The following is an 11,183-nucleotide window of genomic DNA, read 5'->3' as shown; positions in this document are numbered from 1 at the left end:
TTTTATTAGTCACGTTGTACATCGTTCTTCTATTAGCATTGTCTCGCGAAAATCGACCTTTTAAATTTGCCGGTCAGTTCTTTCACAGCACGTGCTTCCTCGTCCTCAGGCTGGAACGTGCACGTGGTGCTTGATGGTTAGGTTTTGAGCGCCTGACAACACCACGGGCGCAGCGTTTGACAAGCAGTATCACGTGTTTATCACAACATTTCGAAACAACATATCGCAACATTGTTGGGCGCAACATGTTGCGACATGTTGGGTCAAATTTGAAATGGTCGAATTTGAGCCAGCAACATCCAACATGTCGCAACAAGTCGCAATAGGGTGGCCAAACGAGCGCAACATGTTGCGCCCAACAATGTTGCGATATGTTACGTTAAAATGTTGTGATCGTTTGGCCGGTACTTAACAGATCAACTGTGTTCCTTTCTCAGGGTCTGCTTCAGCCTTCATGAAAAATGAACAGAGAAGACGGGTCAACGGCAGATTTTCGTTATAACTCTTCAACGCGTTCCTTTCCTCAGTGTTAGATGACAAAACATTTACTTCGTGGTGAGTGCTTGTTTGAGATTGGTTAAGCTATCCCCACGTGATCCACTTAAATGACGTCATTGCTAACGTCATCTCCTTCCCAAAATATGCCTTTCAACAACTCTGATCTAGAAGTCAACTGCGTTTCAATGACTAATTTCAGTTGTTGGCCTTAAATAGCCTTTAAGTTGAGAGAAAAAAAATTGAATCGCCGCAAGCTTACAATCAAAATTTGGTAAGTGCTCAAACTAACTTGTCCCTTTGTCCTGGTTTAATTCTGTGATTAGCAAATATTGAATGGCGAGGGTCTGAACTTAACGCCCACCAATATATATACATATTTCGCAATAGCAGCGATTACAAAATATATCATTTAGGTTTGTCGTCCAGTCAACAAGACCGACCTGCCTGGCGACCTGTTTTAATTGATTTGCGCTTCTTTCCGTTGTGTTTGAGTCGTCGATTTTTCCAAGCGGAGAAACAAAGATTAGACAAAAACGTCGCCATGTACTCTGAGGGAGCAGTTCCCGAGCCACGTTTGTTAATCACACTGAAATTCGTAAATGTGGCAATTACAGATCTATAATTAGCTGTAGTTTTCTCTGTTTAAAGAGCCGCTTGGTATTTTCGGATTAATCTAGGACTACTGCTAAAATTGCATACATAAAAAGTAGCACTAACGGATGTTTGTCGTTTTTAAAATTTCTGACTGGAAAAAATTTCGGCCGAATCAAAAAGCGCATCTATTATGATTTACGTAAATGATTAGATCTGTTTCCATTCGTCGATGAAAAAGACATTCAAAAGAAAAAAAATATCCCAAACAATCAATGTCAACCTAAAACATGGGGAAAAAAATTTAAACTAGCCGAATCGAATTTCCTGAAAGAGGTGATTTCGTCTTGAATTGCATTCTGAAGCAACAATGATAATCGAAAGCGAAAGATGATTACGAAAATAAAACCGGGTGAGTTGCACGTGCATAATTATCTAACGACTCACTATAAAATAAGTGATTTAATAACCTGTGATCGACTAGACGATAAAAGTAGAATTGCCCGTCCTGTTAGTACCCAATTCGAGCGGCCATTTGTTTCCCCACGTCTATTTTTGTTGTTGTTGTTCGCTCAATAATCTCGGGGAAATTTATATTACTCCAGATTGTACGAGGCTATGAAGAGGAAATTCTACTAAATTGTGCATAAAAAATGTTACTTGACCATGATGAGGAGTAAAGATTTAAGTGATAACCATTCTCCGAAAGGTCGACCAACTCATGAGAAAAACTTCAATTTAATTTAGGTAACGCCGTCACAGAAGCTGACCACAAAACAAGGGTTTTCTATACATAGCTCTTCAAAGCTAACCATGTGAGATCTTTGTATAAAAATAATGCTCAAGGAACAAGCGCAGCTGAGATCGAAAAATTCTTCCAACCTCGTTCCCATTCAACACTTTAGAAACGAGAAGAAAGCTGGGGCAAGTCTCATCTCGCAGTGGCTTGTGGAACTGAGTCCCAGAAGCGACTGCGAGATGCGACTCGTCCCAGGTTTCTTTTTCCAGATTTCTTCTCGTTTCTAGTGCATGGCGAATGTTTATCCAAGATGGCGGACACGGCGATAGTTAATGGGAACCTTGAAAACGAGGTTGATATCTTTGTTATTGTCTCCAAATGTGATAAAACTAAGAAAGGATGGGGAAATGTGCTTTCGGGATTAGAGTTTGTAGGTGACGCGGAGATATCTTTTCAATGGTGGACACAGCTCAGAGAAGAAATGTGCTTTCGTGTGCACAATTTATCAGTTACGTCTTTTGATGATAAACCTTCTTAGCCGCAGACACGCAATAACTTTTCAATGGTGCTACACAGTTCTGGGAATTAGCCGAATGCGGTTACAAGGCGTTATTTATAACACAATGTCTAGACTAGTACATGAATAGATTACTTGTGGCATGAAAGGGAATAAAAACAAAGGAAATCCAAGATATTCTGACAACAACGACAATTGTGAAAGAACTAATTAAAATTTTGGTCAGGCAAGCCTGAAAATTGTTGCCAAACACTATTTTCCCTCTGCCCACATACATACATGTGATACATGTGATCAGAATTTCGCTTTAAAGTACGTATATTCAAAACTACATGACAGAAGTCCATAACTTGCACCGTGTTTTAGAAAAAATTATCAACGAGACAAAATTCAACGCGGTTGGTAATTAGCAAGATCAGTATACCTCACGTTTAGCACAAAAGGCATAATCTCGAACTGTTCAAACAGGTCCTTTGTTTTTGGATATGTGGTGGTCTGGATTCATAGCGCAGGTGGACCATTAGCTCGAATTAGCAGTCGTTATTTTCTTTCCTCGTCGTTTCAAAAAAGAAGGCTAAATTACATGGCACGAAATTTCGTGTTTTCATGGGACAGGCTAAATTAAGATGAGTCAAATTTTGCTGGGTAAGCATATAGGTTAAAGTTCTCATTCTGTAATTTACTAACGGCCAATTCTAGTTTGAAAAACAATAACAAACGAGTTGTACTAATTTCAAGGACCCATTTTAATTTCTTGTCGCAACCTATACTCAATCTGCATGATTAAGCCTAGGACACATGGACTCGCTTTAATCATGGAGTCAGAAAAAGGAACAACTCTAAAGACCTCCACAGACTAGACATTTAGTTGTCGACAACTATTTGTGACAGAAAACTATTTGTTATCGACAACTAAAGAAAGAGTGTTGCGTGTGAGATGAGTTGTCGACAACTAAACGCTAAATTTTTAGTTATGGAAAACTAAGCAGTTTCGCTTTTCGAAAAGGGAAGCTGCTTTATTTGTAGACAAGTTATATTTGTCGACAACAACGTTTTTGGTCGTTTTCAGTTCCCGTGTGTGCGAATCATTGGTTCGTACACAGTGAACTTATAAGTTCCCAAGGTCTTACTTACACATCGACAACTAACACTCCAATGTGTGGAATGCTCGCATCGGCCGCAGCTGTCAATAACATTTAGTTGTCGACAACTAAATGTCTAGTCTGTAGAGGCCAAAGCTAGATAAGTCTTACGAGTGTAACAAGTTAATAACCAGCGACTTCTTTTTAGCCATCTTATACGCTTGCAGTTACGAAGGTCTGTTTTAAGGGGTCTGGGGTGTACACTCCGCCAACCGCCATATTTTGTTCCTTCGAAACCACAAACCGCTTTCATTTTCTCCTAAAAAACGAAACCGCCCTGCTAGCAGGACGATAATCACCACAACCGATCTTTTAACAGTACTTATTACATGGCTGTGTCTCACAAGGACTGGGAACTACCGAATTCACGTATTTGATTGGTTGAAATCGATATTGAAAGCGGTCTAGATTTTCCCATCTAGACCGCTAATGTTTTGCGGGGAAAAGTCGCAAACTTTAATGCAAAAATATTGGCTATTTTCTTCTAAAAATATTTATTTATGGCAGTGCCAAAAAGTGTGATAAGAATAGAAAAGAAAAGTAAAGAGGACGAGAACACTTCGGCAGATTTATGTTCAGCTTATCGCCGTTCGCAAGCAAAATGTTGGCTAGTTAACAAACCAGCTACATTAAATAAGCAAGGACATTTCCCTCAGATTTCGATAAATGCTACTGTCGAAGCGTTTAAATTCACCAAAATCTAACGCTGAGAGCACATAATAGCGGAGCGTACGGCGACTGAATGGAAAAAGGTCAAAGAAAGATCCAGCGGAAAGCCGAGCTCACATGGCAAAATGTCGGCTAGTACAAACCAGTTACATTAAATAAATTAAATTTCTCTCGCTTGCCATATAATAAACATCTTATTAACCGAGCTTACTCAGCTTGTATAGGAGAACCTTGACCTCGGTCGTGTCTACAGACCTCACTGCGTTCGGTCTGTACTCACGGCCTCGGTCAAGATTCTCCCATACAGACCTCCTGCTCGGTTAATAAGAGCTAAGTAACAAGTTTTTTTCTACGATACGTTAGCTCAAGAGCCGTATTTCCCGTCACAAAGACCACAAGATATCAAGAACAGAGCAAATTGTGTCTAACTCCCTTCAGTATTGTAACCAGCAAACAAAACGTTTTGACGTCCGATGCATTTCACAACAGGGGTATCGAATGGTCCTATTCAATTAAAAAGCGCTCCCAAACTTTGGCCTTTGCTCGAATTGCTCGTAGACATCAGATGAGTGCACGGTTGCTCGTGCTCGCAAAATTTTTGCAACTGCTCGCATGCTCGGATTTTCGTTAATTGCAAAACTGGGAAACATTGGGGGAACATGCACAATCCTTGTTCTTTTTGAGTCCTATCAACTTTCAAAGTCTTGAAAGAACACACGAATAATGACTAACCGCACAATGATGCAGCAAGGCCCCGTTCTCAGTTCTTCTCCTTGTAACCTTCATACACTATTGAATTCTCACAACGAACAACAAAGGATATGGATCAAAATCTTAAATCTCCTTACTGATAGCCTTATATTTCTTTGAAGATTAGCTCTGAGAATTTGGTGATAGAGTTAGAAGGTATACCTTCTATTCAGCAATGTTGCGAAGCTCAAAAGCTCATTACCAGAAATTCCAGTTAAAAATTTTGGAAGGGCAATGTTTCGTATCATGCACCAATTTCAAGGAAACATTTCTTCAAAAACAACAAAAAAATGCCGATTTATCATTTCGCGACGTGAAATTTTCGCCATTTTATCGCCGAACAAACACGAAAAATCGACGTCGTTAAAATTACAGCCTTAAGGTTGGTTTTTATATGATCGAGAGTACGGGGACTTCTCGAGATCAGGTAAAATTGTGCTGCTGTTTAATCAGTTGAGGGGCAACGAGTGTGCTTTTAGTTTAACATTGGTCATTGTTCGTGCCTTTTCCGACACAGAAAGCTCGTGAAATAAGCTTATGATGTCTGTTCGCAGGCAACAAAAGTGTTTTTCTACATCGTGACGGAGCCTCGGCCATTATGCCGCGTTATGAACTAAAGAAGACTGAAAATTTGTTACGTATACAGGTGGTGTTTCAAGCAAATAAAGTTAACGTCTTTCCAGCGCCTTTCGACTGAAATTTTAACAGTTCCAACACAATAATCTCATTTCAAAACTTCCGTTTTACGTAGTTAAGTTGCTAGGCTCTTCCAGCCGTCTAAAAAGGCTTTAAACGTTACTTATCCAACCAAGCAACCTATTATTTTAAAGAGCAACTGCAACAAGCACATTTTGATGTTGACTTCGTTTCTCGTTGTTAAGTCTCGATCGAGTCGAAGAATTTTTTTTTAAATGCGACCAGTTGTCTCAGTTATCGACTGACAGACAGCAGAATGATCTTAAATTCTGGCATATTGAACACGGGAAGCTGTTAGCCTTATTCGCAAAAGAAGCTAAAAACTTCGTGTAGTTTCACCTCCTTTTGCGTCAGTGAAAAGAGGCGTAAAAGCAACACACTCAAAAGTGTCAGAACAGCTAATTTTTCGTTCGCTTTGTTTTCCGCTTCCCCTTTCCGCTTCTCGCTTTTAGAACAAAAGGCTTTTAATACGCAGCGTGCGTACTTGAAAAGCTATTTTAATCTGCATTCTTCATTAATAAACGCGCATGGTATTTTCACTGAAAATAGCGACAGCAGATGTTTCCGCGAACCGTTAAAAGGATTTCAGCATCTCACTAAAGCGATGAGATGTTATCGCAGTGCTAATTGGATTTAACGTGGATTTTCTCGGCGGAGAATTCAAGCTTGTGTCACTAAGGTTTGCCTTATGTCCGTATAAATGACATTTAAATACTCAGGCCTGTTTTAGGTTTTGTTTTGTTCCTAAGAGAGTGATTACTTCTTGTCAATTGTTCACTGTTTTGTTTTGGAAACGTGATTATTGAACGGTGCAGCGCTGAACGCCCGCCCGCGCGAACGCTGTTAACACATTCTGAGTATCACATTGCATACATACCACACTGACTTCTAAGAACCAACCTTAAGGCTTGATCTGAGCAAAGCATTAATTTTATCAATTACCCCTCCTAATTAAAAAACGTGAAGAGTGAATACAAAAAGTACAGACAATTGGAACATTGTCAGCAATACAAATCGGTCAAACAAAGATTGCGCGAAAACTTTGCCCTCGTTAACCATTACAACAACTGCGACCGACTTTCTTTAAACTTTTTACCAGGGTCTAAGAGCGTTTCACACCCTTTTTGACCCTCTTAAGATTGCAATTTTTAGTTAGTCTCCATAGTACCGTTCAGTTTGTTTCGTTCGGAAAACCTTGTTAAATTAAAAATGGTTTCCTGTGGGAATTGTTAGAATGGTCCTTTTTTAGTCCTCAAGCCCCCATTGTTCTTCAACCAATCTACGCTAAGTCATAAAACCGTCTGCTGTTGTTATTTCAGGGACCTTTGAACACTCAATATGACATATGGATGTCCTGTTTATTGCATTTCCATGCTTTGTTTTAATTACCAGGGCCTAAGTTTGGTCGGCACGATACACTCAGAACAACACTATGGTTTGCTTGCCTGGACAGAAACTACCATAACAGAACATCTGATTCCAGTCCCATGTTAGAGCGATAACGATCGATCCTGTGCATAACTGCAGCTATAATGAAGAAAAACTCGACAGCTTTCATAATCTTGTGGTTTATCTGGTCTGTGAGCCAAGTCGACCTTGTACAGAACTACAAAGGAAAAAGCGAAAGCTTAAGCTATGTGTTCACAAAAGGAGACTTCATCATTGGTGGCCTGTCACCCGTTCATTTCTCCCCAACTGAAGCCGAAGAGCAGCAAAATCCAAATTCGTTCACTTGCCAAGGATTGTTAAACACCCGCGGCTTTGAAGCCGTCGAAGCGATGCTTTTTACTATGGATATGATAAACGAAGGGCCACTTAAAGACATCGTGTTACCAAACATTACCATTGGCATGGACATTAAGGACACTTGTGGTAGCGGAGACTACGCTGTTCGCGAGTCGCTGAATTTCTCGTTCATTCGCAACGCTCACGTACAAGAATGCTCGGGCACGAAGCCGCCCGACGAACAACTACAGACCGTTGCCGTCGTCGGTGCGGCGTACAGTGGCGTGTCGATGGCAGTTACGAACCTATGCGGATTGTTTTATGTACCAGTGGTGAGTTACGCATCGACCAGCAGTTTGTTAAGTAACCAAGTCAGATTCCGTTACTTCTTGAGGACAGTACCCAATGACATGCTGCAGGCAAAAGTCATGGCGGATCTGGTTCGCGCTATGAAATGGAACTATGTCATCACACTGGCTTCGGACAGCGAGTACGGACGGTCGGGCATTGAAGCGTTCAAACATGCACTCGCCAGCTTTGGAAATAGCTACGATGTCTGTATTCCTGTAGACGAGAGGTTTACCAAGCGATCAACAGATCAGGAATTCGAGAAGATCTTTGGAAAAATGAAAGCCAATCCTAAGGCAAGAGTTGTGATTCTCTTTGCTCAGCTACACGATGCCGACATACTGATCAACAAATTCCGTCAGCACAAGTATATGGCAAAGGAAAAGTACGTCTGGGTTGGTTCAGATGCATGGGCTGATTCCAAACAAGTCTTGAAAGGCAACGAGGACATTCTACGAGGTATGTTTGGTGTGGTGCCCGAAGTTGTGCATATTCAAGAGTTTGACAAGTACTTCACGAATTTTAATGACAAAAGACGCAAGCGAAATCCTTGGATGCGGGAATATGAGTATTTAAAAGTGGCGCACAATCCAGCCTTCTACCGCCAGACATTCAGACATTATCCCAAAGCACAGTATGTTATGGACGCAGTCTTAGCAATCGCTTATGCATTACATAACATGCTCGGCTGTCAGTCTCGCAAAGACTGCTCATCGAAAATTTCACAGAAAGTAAAACAGCAAGGCTTTCTCAACTACTTGGAGAGCGTGCGTTTTCCGGGAAAGTCTAGAGAATACTTTTCTTTTAATGAGCTTGGCGATGCCATTGGCGTTTACGATATTCGCCATCTGCAGCTGGGAGGCGGTAATTACGAGGTCGTGAAAGCTGGCAAATGGGGTGCCAAAGAGTGTGATGTGTTTGGCACGAATGCATCGAAAAGTTCCTGTCTTGATTTGGACATGAAAATTATGAAAATGGTTAAAGATAATCTGAAGAACCACACGGAAAAAGGCATCCCTTTCTCCACGTGCAGCAAAGCCTGTCCGCCTGGTTTTCACAAGAACCCTGAGAAGAACCACGCAAAATGTTGCTGGGAATGCCGACCTTGTAGTGGAAATGCTATCACGAACCAAACCAACATGGACGATTGTACGCCATGCCCGCGAGGAGACTGGGCCAATCATAATCACTCGCGCTGCGAGCCGATAGAACCCACATCTTTACACTGGCGTGACACTCTAGGTGTAATAATCATCTGTATATCAGGGGCAGGAATCCTGGCTGTCATTTGCACCTTTACTGTCTACTACATCTACCGTCAGACTCCAGTGGTTAGAGCTTCCAGCAAGGAACTGTGTTACATTCTGTTAGTTGGTATCGCTTGGTGTTACGTTACTCCAATCGTCTTCCTTGTGGATAGAACAGACCAGGTCTGTCGCGCTATTCCTTTTGTGACTGGACTGTGTCCGTCGCTCATAGCGGGGACGCTTTTAACAAAGACAAACCGCATCTCAAGGATTTTCAACCGCAAACTCTTGAAAACTGGCACACCTAGCTTTTTGTCCAAGAAGTGGCAGCTCTTGATGGTGATTTGCCTAGCCGTTGTAGAGTGCCTCATTGGAGGAGGCTGCGTTCTATTCAGCGAGACAGGAAGCCGCCTCTTGATCTCGGAAACCAAAAAGGAGGTCTGGAAACAGTGCATAGGCCTACCTAACATTTGCACGGCGATTTGGTGGGTGTACAATGCAGGCCTTGCATTAACTTGCACCTATCAGGCATTCCGAACACGGAAACTGCCTGAAAATTACAACGAAACGAAGTTTATCACCTTCACTATGGTCATAACTTGCATCGTTGTCACTATCTTCATTCCAACGTACATTGGAACACAAGGAATCTACAGGACTACCATCACCTGTTTTGTGTTTATCATAGGCGGTTCTGCAACTCTCTGTTGTATGTTTGTACCTAAACTGTACATAATTCTGTGGAGGCCCGAGAAAAATGTTCCCATGCAACCGCGATCCTCGACGATTCGTCTAGGAACCATCTCTCCTTCAGCGTCCTTTGTGCGACGTTTGAGCGTCGATTCCAACGCGGAGAGAGTAAAAGAAGGCAGGCAACAACGAATCCACTCTTTGCCTAGTATCGAAATAACCAGAACGGATGGCGAGGGCGGAAACAGCGAAGACGTACCGAAGTTCAAGAAAACCAAACGATCCTTTTCCCTCAGTCCGGACATGTTGTCGAGAGCTCGGTCGAGTCCCGAGCGCAGCTCCGAGCGGAACCCGAGGACGTTTCCGGCCCGTCGGCGAGCTAGTGCTGCAAATGTGCAATACCCTGCATCCATGGATATGATCGAGGAAGACTGCGAGCTCGAGCAGGTGCTGGAGACAACTGGTGACAGCGACGACGCCGTGTTTGAAAGTCAAGAACTCGTCAGAGGCTTAGAACAGCTGAAACCGCAACTTTACGACCGTGATAAATCCACTGGCAGTTTGGATGTGGAAGAAGGTGACTGCGATTATCACGAAAATGATGTTTTATTGTTTTCAACCATGGAAGACAGATTGGAAGAGAAAGCTAACTGCGAAGAGGGTTATACGACGTATAAGGGTCGTTGTGATAATGACAACTCTACCACTTGTACCTTGAATAAAGATGACTTTCTTGGTGAAACTGAGAGCGGGTCAAACCCTAAAATGCACGGCTTTCCAGGAAGTGACTCGGAACTGGGCATAACCTGCCAACACTGCGGAAATAACTTCACTAAAACTAATAAAGACATCTTGCTGAGAGTTCTTCGCGGACACTTATCAAACAATGGCAGAAGCCAAACAGGCGAAAAAGGAAAGAATCGGATACTTAACAAAGTGAATAACCCACAGTACCAGAATTATCAAAATGATAACGTTGCTCGCAAGAGAAAAACTGGCATAGCTGAAGTGATCGCTGGTGATGAACGCCTAGCGTCTAGTGGTCTGGATGTGAATGACAACAGGCCGGTCAAACGACAGCGGAACCCTAGTTATTACAGATGCGAATCTCTCAGTTTGCCTTCCCTAATCGCTCCTTTCTCTGAAGGAAGAGACTCCCTTGATTTCAAAGTAATGGCGAGCAAAAAAGCGCGAGAGAAGCACAAACGCTTTCTTCCAAATAGAAAGAACTACATTCCCAGAGAAGATGATGTTAAGAGTAAGTCTAAGCCGAATGGAGACGTTTGTCGTCTTTTTATAAATGGCGAATCCGACGAGTTTAAAACCGTGACTGATGAGCTACTTTGCGAAGATGGAGAAGCCGAAACTGTACTGTAAAAAACATTGGTCACGCAACCATCACGCAACGCGCACGGCTCGTCCTGATTAAAAAAGGCTTACACAAACCTTTCATATAAAGGGAATCTAATTTACAAAAGATTAAATGCTTGTAAATAATAAAGAAAGTTACAGATAAATAACATTAGGATGTTAGTCTTTTAAGAAACAGTTTGTGCAACCAAAGCTTTGCT

At 42.0% G+C, this 11,183-nt stretch overlaps 1 protein-coding gene across 1 annotated transcript in view; it reads left to right on the top strand.

Moving 5' to 3' along the window:
• The first annotated feature begins 6,914 nt into the window (after nt 1–6,914).
• Nucleotides 6,915–11,183, top strand: part of LOC110046010 (metabotropic glutamate receptor 2-like) — a 4,740-nt gene continuing 471 nt past the window's right edge. Inside the window, exon 1 of the mRNA XM_020751673.2 lies at nt 6,915–11,183. This exon is cut by the window's right edge and continues 471 nt beyond it. Coding sequence (XP_020607332.2) covers nt 7,135–10,989 — 3,855 coding nt within the window. The 5' untranslated portion in view covers nt 6,915–7,134 and the 3' untranslated portion in view covers nt 10,990–11,183.

Source organism: Orbicella faveolata, unplaced genomic scaffold, assembly GCF_042242905.1.
Source record: "Orbicella faveolata isolate gen_17 unplaced genomic scaffold, um_ofav_v1 contig_4, whole genome shotgun sequence".
Classification (NCBI taxonomy): domain Eukaryota; kingdom Metazoa; phylum Cnidaria; class Anthozoa; order Scleractinia; family Merulinidae; genus Orbicella; species Orbicella faveolata.
The sequence above is the reverse complement of the archived record's forward strand: the minus strand, read 5'-3'. Positions and strand labels throughout refer to the sequence as shown.